Source organism: Netta rufina, assembly GCF_964035555.1.
Source record: "Netta rufina genome assembly, chromosome: 2".
Taxonomy (NCBI): domain Eukaryota; kingdom Metazoa; phylum Chordata; class Aves; order Anseriformes; family Anatidae; genus Netta; species Netta rufina.
In genome coordinates this window covers 43,342,389-43,370,122 of record NC_140124.1, presented here as the reverse complement: position 1 = coordinate 43,370,122, position 27,734 = coordinate 43,342,389, and the positions used below count along the sequence as shown (strand labels likewise).

Below are 27,734 nucleotides of genomic sequence, written 5' to 3'. Positions count from 1 at the left end.
GTCCACATTGCCACACTGCCATCCTTGTGCTTGTCCTTAGCCAGAGAGATATTCAGAACATCCAATGTTTGTAGCCTATTCTAATGAAAACAAACAAAACCAAAAGAAAACAACTTACAAAATACATTAAAAAAAATACATACACAAAAAACTGAGATATTTTAATTGATAGTCCTGTTTGAAGAATACTATTTTCTCTGGATATCTGAATTACCATTTGCAAATAACAGCTTTGGTAAGAAATTAGTTTCTGGGCCCTTTGTAGGCATTATTAACTGATGCAAACTTTTTCTGCTAAATATTTTGTCGTTTTACTTATCAGTGATGAACTATATATCCAGGATTATATAAATGTTCAGCCCTCTCTCTCATGTTCCAAAACCAAATGCAGCAGTTACCTATCCAGACAGGTACATGTGGATTATTTTTCTTGGTATCTGTAGTTTAGGTAAGTAGAAAATATGCCTATTATGTCATTTTTCCTTCATGCAGTTGGAAGGAGGAGAAATCAGCTGTCTTGCTGATGGGATCTGTATGTAGATGACTCGCAAAGCAAAAAGAAAGATATTTTTTCTTGCCATACTGTTAGGTATAAGTTATAACATGCTTACTTTTTAGTAGTAAAATCCTCATTTGATTATCATCCTCTGGTATTTGTATTCATATTTTAGACAACGTCTTAACCCTAATTTCCATTCATCGGTATTAAATCTAGGAAAAGTGGTTAAAGTGGTTTGTCTCCCCTCTCCTGAGGTGGTAGACTTCTTGTATATTAATAGTGTGGAAAAATTTTCCCAGCAATTAAAGCCAAAGCTGGTGATAAATGTAGCAGATGGGACAGCTCCTATGAAATACTGAGAATAGATGGAGAAAATCAGCTGAGCCTCACCTAATTTTGCTGCTTTTCAGGGAACTTTGTGAGGATGAAATTAAAGTGTATGAGCTGCAGTAAGTTTTGCTTTCTAAAGTCCCCATTTAAGATCCACTTGTACGTATGATATGGAGGCCGAGGCTGAAGCAACGAATAACCTGAGTTCACCCTAGCCCTGCTTTTCCAGCCCTCTTCTTTCCCCTCCTGTGCATTTAGGTTGTGTAACGGCGTGGTGGTAACTGTTGCGACAAGTCTTTTCTGTTTTGTTTTATTCGGAGTGTTCTTGAAGGGGAGAAAAGCCTATTTAAGGAGATGCAGGAGCTTGCTGGATATATTTAAAAAAAAGAAAAAAAAAAAAGTGTTGGTACCTTATGGATAAGCTTAAACGTGTTAATCTGTAAATTACGATGCATTTGCAAGTTAGAGAAGTGCTTAGATGATAGTGATTTCTGTCTTTCTCATGTGTTTGAAGTAAATGCATTGTTTGTTTCAATATTTAGGTTAACGTCAACTGAAATTTTCTATTTGATACCTGTTCATTTCAGTGTTTTATATGGGAATTACTCTTTTCACAGCACATTAATATGCTAGTCTGTATATAAAATAGTTTAATAAATGCAACTTACTGGACAAGCTAAATCGAACTCAAATCACTGCCAGTAATGGATGGGGTGCAGTAAGCTCACGTTTTTCTATCAGGTGCATGCCACAGCTGGTAGAAAATGCAATTAAATATTTCAAAGGTGTACGTGCTGGAAAAAGACGTGTGACACATGCAGTTTTGTACAGTTGTGTCAATTCTGATACAGCGACAAGCTCTGCAAGAAGCCGACAGCTCATTATTTATTACCACTTTTGGGGGATTGTTAATGTATTTACTGTACAAAGAGAACTCTAATTCTAGGGTTGAGATGAGCGAACGTTGTCTGGAGCCAATTTGTCACATTAGTGTAAATATTCTAAAACTCTCTGGCCTTACACTGAGTTATATTTAATCTTACACCCACAGAAAACCTGTTTGCAATCTCGCAAGTTACACAAATGCAAATGTAAATGATGCTTGTAAACCTATATCATTATGAAGGGAGTCTGGAAATTAAAATGAAGCCTTTGACTTTTATGTGCACCAGTAGAACTAATTGTAATCAGATGACTCTACAGAAAATACAGCATTACTTGCCTAGTCTGAGAATGCTAATTCTGTTTAATGTTGATTCTGAACAAGCCCTGCAACTGATTTATTCCACCTTTCTCTCAGTGCAGAAGTGTTTTGTACGGTGTTACTCTGTAGTATCATTTGGCAATTCTTTTGAATATAGAAAGACTTAAGGGCTAATTCTGTTGCAATATAATGAAATTGTGCCTTTTTATGCAGATGTCTTAAGCTTATGAGAGTCATCCTCTTGCTCCTGACTACAGTTCTTGTACTATATGAAAGCTTTTCTATGTCTTAATAAAAGTTCTTAAAATACTTTGGTCCAGTTACACACAGAATTGCCTTATGAGTCTTGTGCAAGTCCTCAGTGTGTCCGTGTCAGGATGCGTATGGTCTCTGCTTATTATGATTGTGGAGTGCTTACTACTGTGATGGAGGGAAGGCTGAGTTCTTCCCTGCCTTCTTTGCCTTATTCCTTACTCTATGATCAGCCTTCAGGAATTTCAGGCCTCTGAGAAGGTACCAAGGAAGGAAGATGCACCCTTGGTGAGAAGGACCAGGAGCACTTAAACTGAAAGGACGTAAATCGGTGGGGCCTCGCAGGGTACATCTATGAGCGTGGAGGGAGCTGGGCAATGTAATTGCAGGGTCACTGTCTGTTGTCTTTGAAGGGTCGTGGTGATTGGGAGGAGTTCATGAAGATTGGAAGAAAGTAAATGTCCCGCTTTCTTTGAGAAGGGCAAGAAGGAACATGTGGGGAACTGCAGGTTGGACAGTCTCACCTCAGTCCCTGGGAAGATGGTGGAATAACTAACCCTGGAAGCCATTTCCAAACAGAAAAACATGACCAGGAGTAGGCAGGATGGATTTACAAATTTGCATGCTCTATCAATATGGTAACCTACAACAAGGTGACTGGCTTGGAGGATGTGGGGAGAGCAGAAAGGACTGACAGCCTTCTGGGCTGCGTTAGGAGGAGTGTCGCCAGCAGGTCAAAGAAGTGACCCCTTTCCCTCTGCTCAGCACCGACGAGGCCACATCTGCAGTGCTGTGTCCAGTTTTGGGCTCCCCACTACAAGAAAGACACGGCTTTTCTGGAGCAAGTCCAGTGCTGGGTCACTATGGTGGTCAAGGGACTGGAGCATTCATGTCATGAGGAGCTGAGATAGCTGGGACTGCTCAGCCTGGAGAAGAGAAGGATCAGGGGATCTCATCAACAGCTGTAAGTACCTGATGGGCTCGTGTGAAGAGCAGGGAGCTGGACTCTCCTCCAGTGATGTGACAAGAGGCAACGGGCATGAGAAAGACAGCGTGAACATCAGAAAACACTTCTTTAATGTCATTCAAACAGTGGCACAGGTTGCTCAGAGGTGTGGAGTCTCTCCATCTCTACTCAAAACCCAACTGGACACAGTCCTGGGCAACCATCTCTAGCTGGTTTGGACTAGTAGGCATCTCTTCTGACCTAAATGATGCAATGATTCTGCATTTTTTTGTTTTCTACAACCTCCTCCCTCACTCCCCAAATACACTAGATAAGATCTATGCCATGCTCTGTTGCATGATACGACGTGTGAAGCATGTTGGAAATTGAGCCCCGAGCCTTAGCACTGAACTAATTATCTAAAATCGATTTGCAGCACAACAGATAACATTTGAAAAAACTGAAATGTGTGGAAGAGGCTTTGGAAGAAGAGAGGGAGTTTTGCCCTTTGATAGAAACAAACTCTTAACTCCGTGATTCTACCCCAGGGTCGTGCAAATGTCTTTTTCCTGAGGAATTTTAAAAAATGCAGTGTTTCCTTCAGCAGCTGTTACCTTCCCGTACAGATTTCATCTTAACAAAGAATCATCATGTCGTCTGATGAAGACCGCTGACAAGAACATCAGTTTCTTATCCCAGCAGATGACCTTTCTAAATTAATTGAGCCCAGTTCTAATGAAGCGACTTGTTTATAATGGATCACTTTGAGAGCGTGTTTTCATGTCTTCTGCTTTTAAACTCTGAAGCAGGAAGCTTAAAACCTTAAGAGGTATTTCTAGAAGTGGCCTGCTGTTTTCATTCAGGTTTTTCTGAAGAATCGTGGTACTTCAGCCCACTGTTGATTAAAATGAGTTTAAATGTAGGCTGCCCTTTGGTGCTTGCTCGTCAAAGGTTCAGTATTTGATTCCCAGGGTTGGCCCCCAAGCCCAGCTCTGTTGTTTGTTCCCAGCCTGGGCTGCACGGCTCAATAGCTTTTACTTCAGGCACTGACCACACGGGAATGGAGCAGCTCACTGCTTTCCTAGTTCAGCTTTGCAATTTTATGTTACAAGGGGGAAAAAAATCAGTCGTATGTGTAATAATTCAGAAAAGCTGCCATTAAAGGATAATCAGTGTAATCTTCTGCATTCTGCTGGGTGCTTACGTGTAGGTTTGTACTGAAGTGCATACTATTTTCTGTTCAAAGAAGAAGAAATAAAAGCCTGGTTGCACTTTTCGTGGCATTTTAAAGATTCAGAAGCTTTGTATTTTGTGGCTGCATGTCCTGACACCGTATATTGTGCTTACGTGGTGGTGTGTGTTTTTGTTGTTGGTTTGTTTGCTTGAAGAAAGTTTGCATTTGTTGAAAACCAAATTTCTGTTTTCTGTACCTTAGAACAGCAAATGAAAAGAAAATACATGAAGGATATTGCTTACTGAAGGTGACTGCCATTCAGTTACGGTGACGAAAATTTTAACCTGCCACTTAAATGCTTATTTCCTTGGAAAATGAGGAAGGCTGCAGACAACTGATGTCATTCTGCAAGCACTGGAGCTCACCAGTGTGTTGAAAGCTCTCGTGGTAATGAGTAGAGCAATGGGATTTTCAGTGCCCTTGCACATCTTAAAATAGCTAAGATAATTAAAACTACAGTCTTTATTGCAGAATGGTCATTAAACACGCTTGATCCCAGTGTTACGTTGTACTGATTACCCTCCCTGATGAGCAGCAAGTCATTTAAAACAATGCAAAAACCTCTTTCCTAAACAGCCAGACTGCTTCTAGAGCTGCTCCTTCCTGCTGTGTTCGTTTTGTCCAGGAGCAACCAGGGGCAGTTGTTTTGTCAGGAGCACTTTGAAAGGCACAGAAAGGTAATACCTGCTTTAGCAGGCAGGAAGGAAGGGTTTCTGTCCCTGGCTGAATGTGCAGTCTTCAGAAGCAAAAGAAAATTCTCTGTATTTTTCGTTCTGTAACCTAGTTGATGTGTAGATTGTTGATTTTCTGATGCTGTTAATATTAGAAGTTACGGAGCTGTTATACGTTAACTTTAAAGCTTGTTACCTGTTAGCACTTTGTCTCTGTCTCTCTGTCTCTCTTTCTCCATCATTCTGCCCCCAGTCCACCCCTGGAGCGCAGCCCACCGGGATATCCTCTGGGAAACAGCAGCAAGGTTTTCCCCGTTGGAGCTGTTTGCAGCTAAGCTCCCTGAGCTCAATGCCATGTGACTAGAAACGCAAGGAGCAGATTGACATCCGGCACACACTCTCAAACTCGTTGGATATCAAGGATAAAAAAAAAAAAAAAGGGGGTGGGAGTGAGGAAGGGAGGTTCCCTTGCTTTTCCCTCGCACTATTAATTCCTGCTGGAGCTTGTTTGCTGCGAGCTCGGTTCATGGCAGTAGCAGAAGAAGCAGTGCTTATTCAGCTCGGTGCTCTCAATGAGGTCAAGCTGGATCAAAGGGAAACCTCCTGTGGAAACGCCTGCTGTAAGTTCTGCTTTTTCCACAGTCCCTCCAGATGAATTACAGCCCCGACAACGGGGCCGGGCTCTGCTATTTTGTGTCTCCCCGACTGATAATTTTGGATGAGGTTGTCAGGCTTTCTGTTGATTGAACCTGTCAATAAGGCATCAGCTTCTGTGTGTTTTGGGAGGAAAGTGCTTACCGTTCTGTTCTTTTATTTGCTGAGGGAAGCAAGTGGGAAGAGGAAAGTGTGGCTTTGTCCTTTTGAAAAGCACCAAGCTGCGGAGGTTACAGCTCTCCAGATTCTGTTTTATGTAAGCTACATATTCTACTTTCTAAAAAAAAGTAATTGCAAAGTGTCTTTTAAATGGCCTTGGATTTCACCAAATAGATATGCTTTTGTGAATAGCCACCTGAACATGTATTTAATTAAAAAAAAAAAAAAAAGTTTTTTGTTTTCAAAAGGAAATAAAAATGTAATTAAAATCTTGGAAATGTGCAGTAAATAAATTTCTGAAGCACTCTCATTACACAAGCTGTTGTTCACCTGAGGGATCTCTAATGTGATCGTTCAGAAATACTTTCTCTGAGACCTCATTTTGACTATCAGCTATTTTTAATGAAACTTTTCAGTTGCCAAGACTTTTAGTGAGCTGAAAACCTTCCCCTTTAACGCAGCAAGCTGGCTGTTCTCCTGCAGGAATGTGCTGCTTAGCACGAAGGAATTCCCACGTCTGCAGGTAGTTACAGCACGGACTCCTTGGGGAATAACGAAATTCTGGGCTGTATGTGTTTCAGATGAATAACCCAACTTTGTTTTTATTTTAAAGACAAAGTTACCTGAAGATACATCTGGAAGGCTTGCAGAGCGGTTTCGGTGGATTGAACAAAAAAAAAACCCACCACCTGTTTGGGCTGTTATTGTTAATATATTGGAAACTCTGAAGGGAAATAAAGTGTCACAAATCATTAGCCCTTTCTCTTGTCAAGTTCCTCTTGAAGGGAGACATCGTGATGCCTCTCTCTTGATCTTCAGCTGTCTGGAAAATGGGCAGCATCGCTATTGTGCTGTGATATTGTGCATAACGTTGCAAATGGCATAAAGACCCATGGCATTGACTTACCCCCAGTAATCTAATTGTCTCATTTCTTTATTTTACTTATTTATATATTTATCTTTTCTCTCCAAAAGTTGTGTACTTTATAGTCTCTGTCTTCTTCTGTTGATAGTCTTTGCTGTAGTGGTCAATGAGCGCTGATTAACATTTTATTTGAGGCTTACCTAAGTATCTAACTTCAGAACTTGGATAGAGGAAAGGAGGGGGAAAAAAAGTGAAATCAGGTCGTGCAATACCTGGGTGAGAATTATGAATATTTCCAGAGAGGTTTACGAAAAACTCTTGAAGACTCATTTTCAATTGTATGCCTCTATTTAATAAAAAGAAAAGCTGTTACTTTAATGTGCTATGACTTTTTTATTTTATTTTTTGGCTGACATCGCTGCAATATGTATATGGGAAGACAATGTGTAAATTAGCATCCGATGATACTTGCCACAGTTGTTCTGAAGATAAGATCAAAATACTCTGTACATCACTGGCTTTTTTTTTTTAATTTTGTACTTTTATTTATTTATTTTTTTTTAACAGAGGCTGTCTTTTGTTCCCTTGAGCCAGCTCCATTTTATACATATATAGTGGGGAAAAAACATATTGCATCTTTTAGTCCAGATGGTGATGTTTCTTTTCGTTTCAGCATTCAGCTTCTGAGTTGATCCTAGTTGAAGATGAAATGACAGATACTGAAGATAATGAAGAGGAGGATTTAGGAGTCATGGAAGATCAGCGTAGTGTAATTCTCCATCTCATCTCTCAGCTTAAACTTGGCATGGACCTTACCAGGGTATGGACATTATCTCTTTTTATAATATTTGTGTGTGTGTGTGTCTGTGTGTTTTCCCATATAGGTAAGGTAGTTTATCTGTTTATAAGGGTGTGGTTTCAGAGAGCTATGGATTCCTCTTGTTTGCTAGGCAGGATTTCACATGAAGTGGCCACAGCAGACACTGTAACAAAAACAACCAAACAAAAAGATTTAGAAACTTTTCTCTTTTTTCTTTTTTATTTTTTCCAAGTCTTTCAAATCAACCATGTGTTGTATATGCATCCCATGTGTACACTAAGTCAGGGGGCACCAAGTGTGTGAGGAACCATAATGTCAGTTTTATGGATGAAGGAGATTTGTGTTCAAGTTACCACTTGGTGGAATGAATTCAATTTAATTACTGGGTAGCTTAAAAAAAAAAAAAAAAAAAAAAAAAAAAAGGTAAAGAAGTTAGTCTTCAATGTGTCACAGTCCTTGTTTGTGCTAAGCAGGTCATCAGCATCCTTCTGGTCTTGGAACCAGTATTGTTATGAGCTTATCCATACAGATATGAACAGAGAGATTTTAGTGACTGAGAAGTTTCCTATAAGCCCTTGGCTTTTTGAAAATTATGCAGATGTTCTGGAAGCAGGAAATGCATCTTTCTGAATAGTTATATATTCGAGTGGCATTAATAAATAATCAAGATATGGAGTACCCATTCCTTCCACAAAGGTTTTCTACTTATAAAACAAAAAAAAGTCTTTAAACTACTTCCCTACTTCCTACAAATAAGAGCTTATTCTGCCTTGTTCCTTCCACAAATTAGAAAACAAACAAACAACGGAGTTTGGGATGACCAGAGAATTACACTTGTGTGTGAAATTGCTAAATAGCAGGTTCTTCTTCTCAGAGGCATGTTAATATTTGGAGGAGTTACATCAGCTTTCACCTTGATCTCATATATTAATCAAAATCTATTTTTACTATTACTTTTGTAAAAAGGCCTTCTGACCATAGTCTTCTCTGCTTCCTCTGGAACAATCGACAGTATTTAAAAATACTTACATTTTTAAGACCAAGCAATGCCATGTTCTGTTACTAAGTATAGCTTTTGAATAGCTACACGGAAATTAATGTTTTGTTCTGAATAGGACAAACATTCCGTCCATTTAATTTGTGAATAATTTATACCTGTCACTTGTTAGTATGTCTGGCATTATGCACAGTTCATTTTTGGTGTTTTTCTCATGTTCCTCAATCATTAGTAGCTTTTGCTATTTTCTGTTTTGGTTCGCTAAGGCTGTCTGAGTCCATAATATTTAAAGTGGACTAAGATTCCTTATCTGCTATTCTTGTGTGTCTTTGAAACACTTTGTCTTCAGTAACGAACAAGATTTTTTTTTCATGATTTCCAGTGTCATGTTTTTGTCACAGCAGAGGAGACAAAAACCCCAAAGACATACAATTAATGTAAATAAAAATAATTCCTGTAAATAAGAGAAATGTAGACATTTATGTGAAAAATAAGGAGGTAAATATGTATCATAACATATCCTATACATTTTTTGAGGATAGTGGTGAGTATTTTCAGCTCTGTACCATGGTGAAACATTAGTATGCATGGATGTGTCTGTATAATGCCCACAACCTGAAAAGAGGAACAGGCATATGGCAGTTAGATCTCTCTCTAGTGTGTGTGATGCACGAATACACATATGATGAGTATTAATGAGACATGCCACATTTGCACATCAGTTTTCTGACCATTTTAAGGATTAAAATAAAAAATTACAAGACAGCTGGCTGCTTTTGTTTTGTTTTGTTTTGTTTTTATTAACTTTGCTTACTGACACAAGGCCCCTAGGGCCGCAGACGGGTGACGATGCAGCTCGGTTTGTTGGCTGTACTGCTTAGTTTTCATTATTCCTATGAATGTCAGATTTAAGATAGCCTTGGTACTAGTCAGCTTTTGCTGGAAGTGCTTGTGACACTTCAGTTGCTAACATCAGAGGATGTTTTTATACGTTTGTGTTTTCCTCTGCCTTCTTCCCCAGGCTTGTTTCTTTAGTTGCTTCTAGAAGCTCAGGATTGTAAGGTGATACACAACTGAACAAACAGCTCTCCTGAGCCTTTGCTGCCTTTTGGTTCTGGATGCATGATCATTATCTCTTGTATCATATCAGAGGAAACAGCATCTTTTCCTTTTCCTAAGGGGTACTTGCTTATGTTAGTGTTGGCCTTGCCTGCGGTGACATGCATTTCCTACAGTGCTAACAGCCATATTTAGTGCTGTAGAGGTGCTTCACTTTTGAAATGTGTCATGCTGGCATGCCTTTTAATGAAGAATTAAACAGTAAAAAACAAACAAACAACAACACAGTGAAGTATCAAATCTGCACGGGGATTTGCTAGAACAGGTTAGTCTTAGCGGTGGCTCTATGGACTTCAAGAGCTGCTGGCAAGAGCTGTGTTGGGGAGCAGGTCCTGGTGGCAGGACATTGTACAAAACTGATATGTTGGACTTTACACATCACTTAAAAGTGACATTGCTGGAAAACAAACAAACAAGAAAAAAAAAACAAAAACAAAAAACCACAACCAAACAAAGAAAACACCGTGCCTCTAAATTGTTTAATGCATTTTAAAAAATGAGAAGTAGTACTGGAAATCACTGCCAGCCTAATAAATGCGTTGGCAAATGGCATCTAAAGGATTGAAACGAATGCTAACAGTTTGTACGGATGGATGGTCGCCCCCCCGCATTCCCTTACCTTCCCTACGTGGTTACAACTCTACTAAAAATAAAGGGCTGCCAGTAGTTCTGCAGCATAGCAACCTGGTGTAAGTTAACCCTGCAGTTTGTTCACAATGTCCTCTGTTTGAAAATTACAAGGTAAATATATCTTGTAGTTCCTGATTGAGTGGGACGAAAATACCTTATTTTAGTCCTGCGATGACACAGATGACAGTAGAAGGATTTTGTCCCCCTAAGGTAGTGAAAATCTCAGCGTGGTGTATGATGGTCAGGTTTCTGAGGAAAAAGTGGGTAACAGTGCTGACACATGTCATTTGCCTCACAGTAAATAGTTGACGAGAAGATAAATATCTTTGTTTTCAGGAAGAACCTCCAGAAAAAGGGAAGAATGCCTGTTAAACTACTTCTTTTTCACTGTGAAGCCTGAGAGACAGTAAGGATGGAGATGATTCTAACATTTTAGCGTGCAGTCAGGAGATTCAGTGCTTCAGACTTTGGCAATTTGGTATTTGTTCTGGAGAGATCTCTGTCCATTTAGTTGTCATGCTAGCTTATCCTCAAAGAATAATATCAGACAGTTTTGACCTTTATGTAATAACAACAACAAAAACCCAACCAAATGATGCAGTCCAAACCAATATAAAGAATTTAGATCCTAATTGATTTTTCTAGACTGCCTTCTATTTGGAGGCAGAAAAGTTGAAAACCTCATTCTTTTGGAAGCTAGAGGTGCTTACGCAAGTGCATGGCAGTCCAGTGCTCGCAAGAAAAATGCTGTACACCTTCCAAACTTGTTTGTTTCTATTTTAGTTATTTCTGCAGAAATCAAGATGGGACAAGTTACAAAAACAAAACAAAGGGTCATTTTTTGATGATGCTTGTCTGTGGCACTGTTGCATGTTGAAAATATCAGGCTATGAGATTATTTAGTGAGAGGCAATGTTTTCTAGAGAATTTTTGTTATACTGAAGCCGTGTAAGCTTTGAAAGTCAATTTTTTTTTTTTTATATGCACTTCTGCCTCCTTCTGAGGACAAAATCCAATTACTCTGTTTTGTAAAGCTGCTTTTCTTGCTACAGGTAAGGGTGTAGTTTCCATTTTAGTTGGGCTTTTAGAGCAAGATCATTGGAGCTGGAGTTCAAATTTCAAATCGATTGCTGAAACTGAATAATAAAAAATGACCAGTGGTTCGTAAAGTCACTTTAGTGGTTGTGTTGGCAGAGCTGTGTTAAGTAAGTAGCTGCAAAGTAGCTAGTGCTTGCAGGAGTGGTTATGAGGGCTACATTTCCACAGTCAAGCCAACAAGATGAAACCACAGCAGTGGTAATGTTGTATCGTGTAAAATTTGCATCATCTCAAGCATGGTCCATAGCTTTGTTTCCTTCTCCTCCACTTGTGCTAATAAAGGTCACTCTGAGAGACAGCTGCTTGGACATGAAGAGGGACGCAGTGCTTCATATTTGGCTAACTTTTCTTGCCCTTTCAAGTCTGTGCAGTGAGCTCATGGTAGTCACTGCCAGTATTTCTAGAGACAAGCCACAGGTGTTGGCTGTGTTGCTGCCAGCTTCCCCTTTGACAAGCTGCTCTTTGACTGTGCAATTCATACCAAAATGAGATTCTGTGTTGAGGCTCAGTGCTGCTGAACTGCATTTTTAAAGATGATATCGAACAACAGGTATTTGGTCGGAGTGAGGCTTTTGCAAGTAAGAAGGAATTGTTTCAAAAGCTAAAAATACCATAAGAAAATCTCCCGTCTTTCCACTTTTCCTTCCAAATTTTTGACTTTTACCTTCAAAAAACAATCTCCTCAGCCCCTCTCCCCCCCTGCCACACCAGCACAGGGACTGCAGCCTGGATTTAGCACTCAGGAGTTTGCCACGCACAGTGTAAAATAAAGGTGTTGGCATCCTCTGGGGCCTTAGTACTTAAGTAACAGAGACTGGGTAGAGTCCTCGAGGCTTTCAGAGTCAGAGGAATATTACAGAGGGGAATATTACTTCACTTGATTTATGTCTAAGCTTGTAAAACTATTAGCCTATACATGACTGTAGTATTTATACATGTGTAGGAGGAGAGTGAATGTTACCAAATGGAGCAGTGATCTTTTTCTGTGTGTGTGCCTTACTGTGATGATATTAAGACTGAACCATTGTGACGAGATAATTTTTTCACATTTATAAGTTTTCCTTGGAAATAATTACGTCAGGAATAAAAGTTTGTCAGCTTCTGTTTCATTATCCGTGGGATTCAAAGGTCTGAACTGTGCTTTGGTCCCACTTAGAATAATAACAGAGGGCAAGAGTAGGGAGCAAAGGGATTTGTTTGAAGGGCTGATCATTGTCTGTTCTAAGTAATCCTCTCCTCTGGGAAAGGGAACAAGTAAATGAAGTGAAGAATTAAGGAGGAAAAGGAAGGGAGCTAAAAGAGGAAAGCAGAAGAATTGCTGTAATAAAGGACAGCAGTTGTTCTGCATCTGGCGTCACTGAGCAGCTTGATTCCAGGTGTGTGTGTGTCAGAAATCCCTTGTTGGTCACACAGGAGTGACCTCTCATCTCCCCTGCACCAGGTATGGAGGGTGGGGGGAGTGGAGGTGGCCAAGGAATGGAGAGAAATAAATGACTCTAGGTCACGTAGCCCTTGCCTTGTAAACCAGGAAAAATAAGAACCATGGTTTGTGTGGTAAACTGAGAGGAGAGGAAAAGGAAAATTTTCGTGTGATGGGAACAGGACCTCCCTGTTGCTCGAGCTACTGTTGAGAAACCTAATGAAATAGGAAGCAGCCTGCACCACTATCCAGGCTGCTGCTTTTTCCTTAGCTCGTTATTTACACTAGAAAGACAAGGAAATTGCTGTGGCAGAGGGGAGGAAAACATGCTATCCTGAAACGTGGCTAGGCCAGAATTGCAGCTGTCTTAACTGTTCTCTCCCCTACGCCTCGCTGTAGTGTGATCACGGGGAAATCATATCTGCCTTTGTCTGCTTTGCATACAGGTAGTGCTTCCAACATTTATTTTGGAGAAAAGATCCCTGCTGGAGATGTATGCAAATTTCATGGCCCATCCAGACCTGTTTTTGTCAATTGCAGCTGGAGCCACTCCCGAGGAAAGAATTATCTGCTTTGTGGAGTATTATCTCACAGCTTTTCATGAAGGCCGAAAGGGAGCGGTTGCCAAGAAGCCCTATAACCCTATAATTGGTGAAACGTTTCATTGCTCGTGGGATGTGCCTAAAGATAAAGTGAAACCAGTCAGAACTAACGGTGCCTCTGCGCTTTCTAAGGACCCAGCCAAGGAGTTTGGCCAGGAGCAGTCCACGTGCTACAAGCTGAGGTTTGTGGCTGAACAAGTGTCCCATCATCCGCCGGTATCTTGCTTTTACTGTGAGTGCAAGGAGAAGAAAATGTGTGTGAACGCTCACGTATGGACCAAAAGCAAGTTTATGGGCATGTCGATAGGTGTTTCTATGGTAGGTGAAGGTAAGAAATGTGCTTTTATTTTCTTTAGCTAATGTCGTGGGTGTCCAAACAACAAGCTTATTTGGATGGGGCTGTGAATTATACCTGAAGCACGGTCATATGTTAAACTGCACTAGCAAATATCTGCTGACGCTGTGCTCTGTAAAAACATGTTTCATCGTCTTGCTCACTCTTAAAGTAATATCTAATTTGGTAGTGGAGAGTTGCACAACTGGAGCAAAGAAAGAGGAAAAAATACGTTTGTACTTAAGCCTAGCATTTTTTTTTTCATAGTTTCTGTAAAGAATCATGGTTTCAGTAGTGCTTGCTAAGTTGGCGTGGTGTCTCAAGCTTTACAGCAGGTCATATCGGTGAGGTATAAGTCATTACTTACTGTATCATACATGCACGGTCTGCTTCGTGATAATTCAATGCTCAGCAAGAATTCAGAAAAACAAGGAAATGTAACAATTTAATTACTGGATGGTCTGAACTGATAAACCCACCTGGATCGGTGTTGTTACTGCCTGCTAATCTGTTGATTTAATGTTTCAAATGACTTAGTCCCTTTTACCATTTGAAGATAATTTCCTGTGTGTGGCTTTTGTATTTTGTCTTAACTAGTTTTTAGACTGTGCTGTTAATAAGCAATCAGAGAAGCAGCAGAACAACTTAGAGCAATTACTTCTTTTCGCCATTGTTATGTTAAATACAATCAACGTTGAAGACAGTAGAGAAGTAGAGCGGGAACAAAACAATTATGGTGACTAAAAAAACCCACCTGATCTCTGAAAACACATAGCTATGCTTTGCTGTTTCTGCTGGAAGTAAAGAACAAATTCAAGCAGTAGAAATGGCTACAGAAGCTTCGTTCCTCATGTCAGTGGGTTCCCTTCTTCGCACCCACAAGTGGAAGAGCCTTGAAACTTCTTCACTGCTGGACCTGATGTTGTTATAGTTGAAGGCTGTAACAGTGCTGCTGCTTCCTTCTTTCTGTGATTGAGCTTTTCTGCTTTTTAGACAGGGTTAAGGGAGATGGGAAGGGAGTGTGAGAAGGGAGATGGGTCCTTCTGTCCCTCTCCTTACTGTGCTGCTTCCAGCCTGAGTCACTGGTCTCACTTGCCACATTTCCCCAGTACATAACTATTTCTGATACTGGTTTTCTCAGTGAAGGGAGCTGTTTAGTGGAATCAAAATCAAACAGAAAACCACTTATGATTATGTAGGAGCTGGGAAATTCTTCTTGTTGCTGCTAGCACACTCAGTTCCCTGGCATGGGGGATGTCTACTGTGGGGATTATTTAAGACTTCAAAGTCCTGATGTGTCCCAGTTTTGAGAGAGAAGGGTCTAGGAATTAACTGCTTCCCTACTCCAGGGATTGTTTCATTTGTGTTTGTGAGAACAAATTCCCTTCCTACCCTCCCTTACCCACCTCCCCCCTTTCTTTTTTTTTTCATAACCCTGCAGAGATCCCAGCAGCAGAGGCTGGCTTTGGGGAGCATCTGTAATGGGGAACCTTTCATTGTAAGGTTTCCTGCTGTCTTTATGGTTGGCACTCAGGGAGGAAGTTTGGTGTTACCAGTTTATAGCTGTCACTCATCTTTTTTTTTTTTTGGTCCATGTAAGCAATCCAGAAGTGTGCAGATTCACTGTGACAGCATTTCTGCGAAGTGATGGAGAAACTCTAGAACAGCCCAAGTATTTCTGTTGCGTGCTGAAGACTGGTAGCAAGAGGGAGAAAGTTGTACCACTGAATCTTTTCTACAATCTGAAAGCAGCCTAAACCTGACAGCCTTGGTTGAAAACGCTTGCTTCTCGGTGTGGTTTCTTCACTCGAGACTGTACTTTGTTCAAATGTATAGTTTTTTTCTTTTCTTTTAGTTCAAGGGAAGTCTTCCTAACAAAGCTGGTGTGTAGATTTGTCAAGCTGTGCGAAAATGAGAAGCTGCTACAGCCATTTTTTATCACGTCTTACATAAGTATAAAGTCTGCATTAGGCTGAGCTTAGCGTGAGTGCTGGGGAATATAGCACAGAACCAATAAAAAGCAGCAGCTGGGCTCACAGCGTGGAAAAACTATGTCATTTTGTGTCTCTGGTAATGCAGAGCCTGGTAATTTGTTGATGTGAAACATGATTTGGAGGATTTTCTTGTTATTTAAGGACGATTTACACGTAGCAGCATCTCAAATGGAGTTTGTCTAGTGAAGAGTAGATGGAGGCACATGATCAGTCAGAAGGTACAGAAAGAGGTAGTTAAGAGGTAGTTAAGATAGAGTTAGCTACCAGAAGCTTTCTCACAATGAGGTTGGCGGGGAAGGTTGTATAACCCTACTGGTACAAGCTGTTAAAACCAGGCTAAGCAAGTTTCTCAGGAATGATTGAAGTATGACTGATCCTGCTTTTGATAGCAGACAAACTGACATCTCGTGAATCATGGAAATCCTGGCTTTTGTTTGTGCATTTCTGGTTTTGCCACTGTGTACTGAATGACCTAATTAACCATGTTCTGTTGATTTTTTTTTCTGTTTTCCTCTTTTTCATTATGAACATTCAGCTTCTTCTCCTGGCTCTTGCAGGACATATTCAGTGACATTGGCAAGTGTCTAAAATAACCTGTAGAGTTTGTTCCCATACGCGTGGATGCCTCTGACTATTTGCTCGGTCAGTAAGGGTTTTAGATTCTGCAAAGGCAGTTTCCCTGATATCTCTAGTATGCCTATGACCTTCCTGAGGCTGCATTTAAATCACGCTAGTGTTGACACGGTAGTTTCATTACCCTGTGTATTCCTTCAGTACTATTTGATATATGTGGAAAAAAATCCTTCACAACAAAGCAATAGAGAGAGAAACTTACGCTGCATTCGTGCATCAGGTAATTTAGTGCTAGGAGCAACCACCTTGTTCTAGTTCAGATATTTAACAGAAGGATTTTGTGTGACCTCTACCTTTGTTGTGACCTTAGCATGAATGCAAACAGCCGTGCTCTGTTTTGAAACTTCACTCCCTCCTGATTTTTTTCGTTTGGCCTGCAAGCAATCGAACAAAGCTTTTCCTATTAATTTGGGCTATTTACACAAATAGGGTAGTACTGAATTTGGGGACCTATATTGTGTAAGGAGTATGTTAACATTTCTGTGATGTTTTTTGAAAGTATTCTTTTAACTAGTCTTAATGTCCTTAGATGTGTAGAGCGTGTTGCTTTTTATCCCTCGGTGTGAGAAGCAGCAGTGGGTACGCCGAAACAGGACGTCATGGAATTGCCAAGGCTTCTGTAAGGATTTAAATAACAGGTAGACATGAGGGCAGTATGGATCCGTCATACAAATGGTGCAGCTCAGGATCCTAATTGCACGATACTTTGTGTGTGCTGCCTCTCGAAGTGGCTAAGATTTTTTTTCCCTATGATTTTTTATTTGTTAATTCAAAGTAAATATCAGCTGCAGAGATGCAGAGCGCGTAGGCAGGCACTGCTGGAAATCCGTGTGAGAAGCAGCCTTCTCTGGTAGCCCTTCATCTTCGCTTCCCAGAGCTCTGCATCTGTTTTGTTAGAGAAATGTCTCAACTTTTCCTTCGCTCTATGACAAAAAACGTTCTTCAGAGCAGCCAGAGCTGAGTTTCCTCAGGAGAAAGCAGGGTAGGAGAGAGAGTATTTTGCATATAAGAATTCACGTTGCATGCACAGTCCCTAATTCTGGTTAATGTTAATTACGTACTAATGAGAGAGCGAGGGAGGAGAAGAGGGTGTAATGAATAGAATTGTATTAGGATTTAAATTAGCAAGAGATGGAAGAGTCAAAGTAAATATTTAATGTGTTTTACATGGTCCAAAGGATCTTTAAACACATACTGATTGTAAGATAAGGGTTTTCTAGCAGAAGAGGATGTGCTGAGCACACCTCAGCGTGGGCTCCTGTTCTGCTGATGGTTTTTGTTCCAAAATTTGATTCACTGGTTAATTTTACAGAGAACATAAAATAGTTTTAAGTGGTTTGCTCTGTACCATCAAGTGGCTAGTTGTGGCTTGTAATTTTACTCCTGCTATTTTAAATGCTTTAAAAACTCAGAAACACCTCAACATTTATTTTAAAAACTGAAATCAACCTTGAAAAGGTTTGATAGGTAGGGAAAAGGCTCAGTGCTCTTTCCAGGGTAAATCTAAATGAAAGCAACAAGTGTTTTTTTCTTATTTTTTTTTTCTGTTCAAGTATGTGCATGCATATGTACGTATTTATACATGTACAGGTCTATAATTTCTGTTCCTGAAGCTTAAGTGACTTTTTAATTTACCAGCCCTGAAGATCGACTGCTCCATGCAACTAGAACTACCAAAATATTGCCCTAGTACTAATTTCTTTATTTTTTTTAGCTCAGTGGTTTCAGAATATTTTTGTACGACATGGTACTCATTACTTAATTTAGCAAATGTCTGCAGTTTTTGGAAACTGAGCAGTGCAGAGCAGCTGGCTACAACGTTTATGAGATGATGAGGGCCTGGTACTGGTGTCTCGTGTTTCTCTGTGAACTGGTGTGGCTGGTGATGAGCTGCATCTGTGTGCGCTTCATCCCCCTGCGTAACTTAGCCTTGTTCTGCTCTGTTATGAATAATGCAGCATGAAGAGCCTGTTAAATCAGGAAACTGCCCCGGGCCATTTATGACCCACATACCATTTGTTGTTCAGATTGATCTCCAAACAATCAATGGGAAGCATTAAATTTCACATGCCTCTTCTGCAGTTATCGATCCAGAGCCTCCTCTGGGTATTCCATCAATGTGCGGTACTGGAAAATCAATTCACAAAGCTCCAGCAGCAGTGAGGGACATGCAGTTGTCAAAGGGGCAAAATTAGATGCTGCGAACAGCGCTTCCCTTCGTGGAGGCTGGGGAGGCGTGGAAAGGAGCATGGCCGTGAATACATTGTCCTAAAAGCAGGAGGAAATGGTGGTGAGGACATTTTGAGGGGGCATTTCAAATTTCAGCACTTGTTTACCAAATATTCGCCCATCTCTACAGGATTCTTTCTAATAATAGGCTAGATTGCTAAATCCACTTTTCTTCCCAGAGTACTTATCTGGTGCATCCTCCTTGTGTCATAGCTGCCCAGAAATGCTTAAGTTTGTTTGAAGCAATCTGCAGTTTCCAAAAGAGTTATTTAATATGAGGCAGAAATGGTAGTGAAAACGGGAGAATCTTCTGCAACTTTTCATATCTATTTACTTTTTTTAAACATAAAATGAACAATCCCCTACAGTCACATCTATCAGTCACAATGAAATTATACTTAAAAGTGGATGCTAGGAGCACACCCCACTTTTAAAACTAACTGTTCGGTTTTCGTTTCCGTGCTTTTTCATGTCTCAAGATCTAAATTTGGTGGGTTAAAGCGTGAAATCCAATTGTGGTATAGATGTCCCTGTGTCATTTTGGCTTCCTCTTCGGAAGGAGAGCACAGGGCTTGGTTCAGACCTGGTGGTGCAGCTCCAGTCTTCGTGGTGCTTTTCAGGTACAGGAGGTTTTGCACGTGGACTCTGCAAACAGTGGAGTGGAAACTTGGGGTCCTCTGGTAGAGCTGAAAGGGCTGTCAAGCTGTGGGTATCTTAAATCTTTCCTTTATTCTTTTCTAGATCGCAATTATTGAGCTGGAGTCGTATTTGGAGTGAGGCAGCGCTTCGTTAAAGATGTGTTTATTCAGGTGTTTCAGGAATTCAAAAAGCGCACTACCAAATGCTCAACAAAAATACTGCTAAGAGAGCTGGCTCAATTTTTAATACCTAACCTGTTGTGGTTGTCAAATATTTACAGTGAAGGTCACCGCTGCTATTTGCTGTTCACTTTTCATTAGAGCTCCACGTCCCTCCCACTCCTGTATGCAGAAATAAAGCTATCGATCCCATCAGAGAGACAAAAACCAGCTCAAACCATGGCAGCTCCCTCACATCAGAGGAGGGTGGCTGGGCCCCGAGAAGCAGGAGGCTCTGCAGAAGCTCACGTGAAGTTGTGGCTCCTTAAACACAGTGAGGAGCACCCTGCTTGACCATGGTACTGGTATTAGACCTTCATGCTGGAAGCCAGTGCTTTCAGGTGGTTTTTTTTTGGACTGTGTGAGGGTTGTGTCTGTGCTTAGACCATTAAGGCTGCTTTGATGTGATGCGACCTGATGGCAGCACCACAGGCCGTGCCATTTCCCACAGCTGGTTCCTGCTACGGCTGCTGCCTGTGGCTGTAATGAAGAAGGCAGAGAATAAATGGAGGAGAAAAGAAAAAAAAAAAAAAAAAAAGGGCATCTGCAAACTTGATTTCTGCAGAACCTGGCTCCTAGCCTCCCAACTCCTGGGCATGCCCTTGGTGTCCTAGCACCTCGCTGCTGTCCCCTGCTCCTGTTACAATCCTCTGGGTAGAAACTGGTCAGCTGCAGACTGTCAGGTTTCCTTTCTGCATATTGGCAGCCACTAGCTTGCCATTTTTTAATATCATCATCTTGGTGAGAAGCTTCTTTATTGTTCTCTATTAATTTAATGTCGTTGTAGCAGCCGTTTAGTGAGCTCTGCAATGAGCACAGCCTTCTTTTTGAGTAAAAGTTCTTCCTGGTGAGTGTCCTGGATGAATTTTGTAGCTCAACCTTCCTGCCATGAGCTTGGTTTACCTGCAGGTATGGAGCTGAAGAAACTTCAGGCGAAACACGTGGATCTCTGTTCTAGAGAAAAAAATCCAGCAGAGCTGGATTTTGTTCTAGCAGTCGGAGCCAGTATTTAAAATGATGACTCTCTGAGTGCCGCGCTGCTAAATTCTGAGTGTTATTTAGACTCGTGCTGCTGTACAGCGTGAAGGGCATATTTTTATGTTGACATTACTAGTAGCTTGCTCCTATTTGGTGCTTTTTCATCATCACGTTCCAGATCAATTTGCAAGATGTGTTGTTACTGCCTTCAACGCACAGACAGGCTCATAAATACAGCTGGTAACGCGTTGCCGTTCTCCCCTCTCTGCCCCAGGGTGAGGGTAAATTGGCTTAAGCTCATCTCGTTGCTAAACAGATGCTGTTACTGTTTGTGTGTCAAGACGATTTTCCCGATTTTGTGAACGTTTCTGGGGTCTGAGTACTTCCCGGGATGGGTTATTTTCAATCCCTGTTGCGAAAAAAAAGTTTTCAGAGTATAATTTTTGCCTTTAGATGGTTATTAAATGGGGTATAAAGGAGTGTAAAACTCTAATAAAAATATAATGCACACAGCTGGCATTGGCCAATTCTGCATGCAGGGTTTTTGTTGCTGTTTACCTGATCTTATGTCTTATATCCCCTTCTTTGCCATCCTAAAAACCAAACTACAGCTATGGTGGGGATAGAGCTGTGTCAAGAACCTTAGGGGAAGCTAAGATCTTCTGATCAGACTTGGAACTTTCTTTGTAGGTCCAAATAATATGGGAATTTTCTGCTGCCAGCAATTTTCTGTGCATCGCAGAGAGTTTGGTCTCAGTGGCAGCAGAGAAGTTGCCCCTCATTGATAATGCAAGACTTTAGCAAAGGCTACGTGGGAAACCAGGCATTTTGGGGAAAAGGAGCAAGATTATAGGAAATTTCCAGGTGGCTTCCTTAAGCCCAGCTCCCAGTCGCACCCAGCCTGACCTCTTTTCGTTCCTACCAGCAAACAGTGGGCCAGCAGCTAGCAGAGAGCAGCTGGTGGTATCTGACTGAATGGGGAGCCAAAGGGCCCTTTGGCCATGCCTAAATGAGCACCCAGAGCTCCTTTGGTTGGTGGGGGGCCTTTTCATTTTGCTTCCTTCAAGAGAATGTGATTTGTTTTCAGGTTCAGCAGTTTATTGCTTGGCACTGAGACCGAATAAGTAATCCAGCCAGATTTTCTGATAGGCCATTTGGCACCAGGAAGAACCAGAGGCACACGTTAGTGTTAGGTGATTTGAAAATGCTCGTTTGAAGAAACTTCTTTCAGAGAGCAGGTTTTTCTTAGCAAACAGTACCCTCCTTCCAGGCAAGTTGCACAGTGTGGAAGTACGTTGTGATGGCAATATTTGATCAGCGACTGTCAGGCCTTATCAACGAGCTTTAATCATTTCACTTTCAACCTCCTCCTTGCCTAGGTGTCCTTCACTTGCTGGAGCACGAAGAAGAGTATGTTTTCACACTCCCCAGTGCCTACGCTCGCTCGATACTCACCATCCCCTGGGTGGAGCTTGGAGGGAAAGTCAACATCAACTGTGCCAGGACAGGCTATTCCGCTACGGTCACGTTCCACACCAAACCCTTCTATGGGGGGAAAGTCCACAGGTAAGGGAATTACTCTTGTTCCTGTTGACCTGATACTGGATTTCAAAGGAAAAACTTACTTTGACATCTGTTTGGTTCCTCTTCTGGACTGTTTTGTAGAAAGATATCTATTTCTTTTCCTGTTAATGCCTGAGGAGGCTTACAGCTTTAGAGTGCAGTTCATCGTAGTTACACATTTCATGTCATTTAACCAAATTAGAAAAATGTCTCTTGTTGAACTAAAGTCAATGCGTTCTTCCAGGCTTTTCCACCTGTAAAAATTACTGTCAGGTATTTAAATGGTTTGCCCTCTGTTATAACCTAAATACCTATGCACAGTGCAGGAGCAGCAAAAATATACATAAAAAAAAAAAGTAATATTTGTGCTACACCAGCTGCTGCTTTTGTGCAAGTCGTGTTAGAAGAGCTGATGGGCTGTTTGATGGGAATTTTTCTGAAAGGTGCAGATTAATAATTGGTGCCCATCAAAATAAGTGAAATTTGGGGAAGGTTTCGCTGTATTAGTTTAATCATTTAAAAACTTAACTGAGTTTACTTGATATGGGTTACTAAAAGCACGTGTGCATTTTCATACAGACACACACACAAGAAACTCCTCCCTCTGTTTTGGTTTTCTAGTCCTACCTGTCTATTTTGCTCACTCTTAAATGAGTTCCTGAGTCACTGAAGTGACTTTAATACTGCCTCACAGCAGCTGTGAGACTGTGCAGATCTAAAGAAAATAAAGATACCTGAAGTCTTTTACACGTAACCGACAACATTCAGGTGTGAAAAATGAACTTCAAAATCTTGTACTGACAATTTCATGTGAATGTCAGTTGGTTTTGGTTGTTTTTCATGCTGATGAGATAAGCAGTTCTGGGTTTTAAGCTGGGGTACTGCTGTACTTTGGGAGAATGTGGTCCCAAAGTTAGTGCTGTGTTAGCAGAGCTTTTGTAGGTTGAATCTTTTGGGGGACAGTGTCTTTATGTTTGAAAAACTATTTTGTAGATATAAAAAAAATGCATGTAGCCTGCAGTGCTAGAGCTTTCAAATGCTGATAATAAATGGTGCCAGTTATATCTTTTGTGGCCTTTTTCTTTTCCTTCTTGCATTAGGGTTACAGCCGAAGTGAAACATAATCCCACTAATACCATCGTGTGCAAGGCACAGGGAGAATGGAACGGTACGCTGGAATTTACGTACAGCAACGGAGAAACCAAAGTGATTGACACCAACAAATTACCCGTTATCAGGAAAAAGATAAGGCCAATAGCAAAACAAGGCCCACTGGAATCAAGGTAAAGGCATTACAGTATTGTGCTGCTTAACCTCAGATGAAAACAGCGGTGAAACAAACCGCAGTTATAAATGGTGTGGTTCAAAAAACCCCTGCTTTCATACAGCATGTTAATCTAGGCAGAAAGAGCTGCAGCTGCGTGTTGGTTCTTTGGTTTATAAATTACATTGCCGTGATGTATACATAAATTTTCTAGAGGAAAAAAAAATGCTTGTATGCATTTTAATGAGTATTTGGGAACTGGGTGATGTGGTCTTCTACATTCTTCTTTGATTGTAAATGGTAGTCAAATTAGTCAATTTGTTACAGATAATTTTGCATCTTATAGTTCATGATGGAACTTCAGATGTTATGGATTTCATATATATACGTAATATATAAGCACACAATATGTATGTATATAAATGTAAAGTGTGATGTGACACGTGAATACACATCCATACGTGTTTTTAGGCTGTGAGAACTCGTCATGTGCCTAATTCTGACTAGGTACCTTAGAAAAAACCTTTATTCGCCGTCAATAACCGTTTACATTTATCTTCAGAAGAATCAATATTTTTATTGAATTTAGGAACGTTTTATTGGAGGATTTAAAAAACATGAGTAAAATTTAACTTTATAATCTGTAAATATATTTTTATTGTACAAAGGTGCATCTTGAGCCTTTGTGCAGGGTCAGATGTTATTTTCTACTTTCTGGACACGCTTGTTTATCACAAACTCATTTTTTAGTGTAGGTTAATAACAGAGTTGGAATAAATCAGGAAACCAGCAAGTCTGCAATATATTTGTTGTGTTTTTGACACTAGATAGCAAATTATAATGACCTAGTGTTTCTGCAGGATATGCAGCTCATCAGATTGTAAACAAACTCGTCTAAATACCCCTGGAAATATGTGAAAGTTGCAGTCATTTTCTTACTATTTTTCTGGGCAAAGTTGTTGCTAAGCTCATATAGTGTGAGGAGGCATTGCATCTGAATACTGTCAGTCAGGTGAAAAACAAATTGGGTTATGTACTGATAATTATCCTCAACTGGAAATACAGTGTAGACCTTGTGCGTGCTGAGTCATGTACATCAAGTCTTCTGTTAATAACCTGGTGGGAACAGTCAGTGAGTGTCCCAGTGTAATGTGCTCTTAGCCTTTGTCTAATGTTCCCTTAAAATTGAAAAGTTATCTTTAAGTAAATGCAGAATAGATGTTTGTCATTTGGGGTAGGTCATCAGTAAATAATGTGAACAGGAAATGAAAAAGAAAATCCATCAGCTTTGAGAAAAACAGTCAGGTCATAAAGAGTCAAGAACATGAACAAAAGCTATGGAGAAAGTTAACTTGCATGGTAGGTTCCTGGGAACTGAGCGTGTCTGAAGATCTGGTCCACAAATGAATATTCTCCTGAAAGTGGTGGTTCACAAGCTACACAACTTGCAGAAATAGCTTGGAGAACATGCCATCAGTCTGACCCTTGCTTTGCTCCTGGCGCCAGGCTATGGCAAAAGTATTCTTACTCTGTTGCTTTTGCTCCTTCCCACTCACACAGGCACCTTTGGCAATATGTCACCAATTCTCTGAAAGAAGGTAATATTGATGCAGCAACAGAACACAAGCACCACCTTGAAGAGAGGCAGCGAGCAGAGGAGAGGCAACGTATGGCTCTTACAATGCCCTGGAAACCAAAATATTTTGCCAAAGAGGTACTTGTATCAGCTTTTCCTTAAGGGCCCAATAGCATCTTTGTGCATGTGGTGGGGTGCTAGTACAAATGAACATGTTTGTGTTTTTCTTACCATGGGCTAGTGTTGTTATATATCCCTGATTTTTTATTTTATTTTTTACTTTTAATTTTTAGTAGAGTATGGCTTTTAGAGAAGAGCAGTGGATTATTCCATGCTTGTTTTATAGACTCGTTCACCTTCCTTCAGCCCTTCAAGTTAGATTTAATTTAGCAATGAATTTTGGAGACCTAATGTTAGGCACCTAAAGCTGTGCTTTTTACCTTGAAACCCACGCGTTGCTTTGCAAATGCTCTGTAGTCACGTCTCCTACTAATCTTGTTCTTAGCGTATTTAGGTGAATGTGATCTAAGGATAATTGTCCAATGTAAGCAAGCATGGACAGTCTAAACAGTCTTGTGTTTTATCTGCTTGAAATGAGATAGATTTTACTAAGTTCATCTTTGTTCTTTCTTAGAGGAAAGGAGAAGCAAGTTAGACTTTGAGAGAATTATTACATGACCTGTTAAGTCAGCCAGCACGTGCATCTGTGTAAACCCGGAGTTCATCTATTGCATCTTCCCATTGCTTCTGTTCCTCTTCGGAACTTTTTTCCCTTCTGCCCAAATTACCTGTAAATTCATTAAACGCAGAATTTTCAGATGACAGGGATAGAGCTTTTTGTGTGTTGATTGGTGGTATTTTAGCTTTTATGTGGAGATACGCAGGTTCAGTATGTATAAATCTTGTTTGTAAACTCTCCCTAATTTTCTTACAGGGCGATGGTTGGCTATACTTGAATCCTCTCTGGAAGACCCTTTGACAAGATACAGGAGATGTCTTATAACTTTACCTTAGAGGCATTAAAAGGAAACAGTATATAACTTGTCAGATGTCATTCAAAAGGTTCTGTTCTCAGAAGACACCAATGAGAAGCTATATACTGTGAACAGTGCATCTCAGAAAAACCACAAGCTCAAGTTTATTCAGGAGCCATTTTGCGTGTATGGATACACAAACAGCTGTGCGCATGTACATCTATACACATATACACACACAGTATGCATGTGTGTTTGTGTGTGTATTACTTACACTACACGTCAACAAAGTAGAAACACTAACAGTGATTTAAAGACCTTATCCTCTACGTGTTCGGGCATAGGACTCGAGCTGGAATCAGCGAGGGTTCCCCGAGTTGTGTGCTTGCAGGATCAGGCCCTACGCTAGAATTTAGAAAAAAAAAAAACACACACTTTTTTATTAGTACCGGTTAAGGTTTTCTATTTTTCACTTTTGCCAAAAAAGTTTTGCACTTAAAACGTGACGTCACTTAATGGCAGTCCTTCGGTCTAAACAGTCATTGAATAACTCACCTCGACACGCGAATGACACATTGGCAGCGCACTCTGGGGGGTGCTGATTTAGGAGCATGTTTCCTGTCACTTAGGAGTATGAATTTTCTGCCGCCAAGTAGCAATACCTTCTCAAGAACTTCTGTTGGTCGCACTAACCCGCTGTGTCCTCACTTTTTTGTTTGTTCCTACTGCCACACGTTTAATCGGTCTCCGGTCACTTGTGAGCCAGCTGCTTTTGGTCTTGCCGTGCGATGTTCTTTGGCTGTTGCCATGCCAGTGCTTTTGGGTTACGCGTTTTTGCCTCTAGCTTTCCACCCTGACATTGTCTGGGTCTGAGGCACCCCAGTTCGCAGCCTTGCCTTTCAAATTAAACCACTGCTGATGCGTTTTTGCTCACGTGCCAGGCTGTGAGTTGAGGCAGGTGAGGCGGGGTAGGAGTCCTGCTCTGATGTGCTGCTTTGGTGGGTCTGCGCCTCCCCCAGCATTGCTGCTGTGAAATGAGAGAGCCCTTAATTCCTCCTCATTCAGGCTTCGAGCAGACCCATGTTTTCATTTCTTTTGCTTTTGGCCCAGGTGATCGCTTTTGGATGGTTCCTCATGAGTAGAAGACAAGTAGCTTTTTCAGAGAAATGATTTTCTGATGTTGAAGTAACGATTTAGTAAATCACTACTGAAATAAGAACTTTATTAATGAAACAAATGAAATGGGATGTAACTTGTTTCATAAAATAAAGGAGTAAACAATCCTGTAGCTTGATCTTGCTTTGTCAGATAACCACTGTGACACTAAGAAAGTGGATTCTAAAAACGTGCTAAAGCTTCGCTGCTTTTTAGTTTGTATTTGTTACAAGTGAAGATGTTTTTGAGAGAAGTGACAGCAAAAGGCAAGTGTAAAATGTGCTGACTTCTGCTCAGTGCTTCTTTTACAGCTCCCCGTAAAGAAACCACTATATTTCTAACATACAGTAGCATGGATGCTTACTTTTCGGTAGTACTGATTAATTTTGTGCCTTTTGTCTGCTTTCTTAATACAACAGCTGTTGCTTTATAGATACTACACTAATATATTTAGGTCAAAGTACTGCTTTTATCTGTTCTTGTGTCTTGCATTTTATAATGCTTTATTTTTTTTTGCTAGATATTAAAATCTCTTAAGCAACCCAAAAGGCTAAACAAAGGTGTGTACACAAGGCTACATGGCATTAGTTGTTCATTTGGACATATTTAACAGATCTTTGCATTTAGAACTTCAGATCCCTTTTTAACAAGGTCTGTGCCCCCCTTTCCTCCTAAAT

The 27,734-nt window shown here is 40.6% G+C and overlaps 1 protein-coding gene across 1 annotated transcript in view; it reads left to right on the top strand.

Moving 5' to 3' along the window:
* Positions 1-26,027, top strand: part of OSBPL10 (oxysterol binding protein like 10) — a gene marked incomplete at its 5' end in the record, with an annotated part of 108,739 nt that extends 82,712 nt beyond the window's left edge. Inside the window, 6 exons of the mRNA XM_084306969.1 lie at positions 7,488-7,634; positions 13,345-13,828; positions 21,905-22,091; positions 23,189-23,371; positions 24,913-25,066; positions 25,863-26,027. Of these exons, the coding sequence (XP_084163095.1) occupies positions 7,488-7,634; positions 13,345-13,828; positions 21,905-22,091; positions 23,189-23,371; positions 24,913-25,066; positions 25,863-25,907 (1,200 nt within the window). The 3' untranslated portion in view covers positions 25,908-26,027. The remainder of the gene's footprint in view (positions 1-7,487; positions 7,635-13,344; positions 13,829-21,904; positions 22,092-23,188; positions 23,372-24,912; positions 25,067-25,862) is intronic.
* Positions 26,028-27,734: the final 1,707 nt, after the last annotated feature.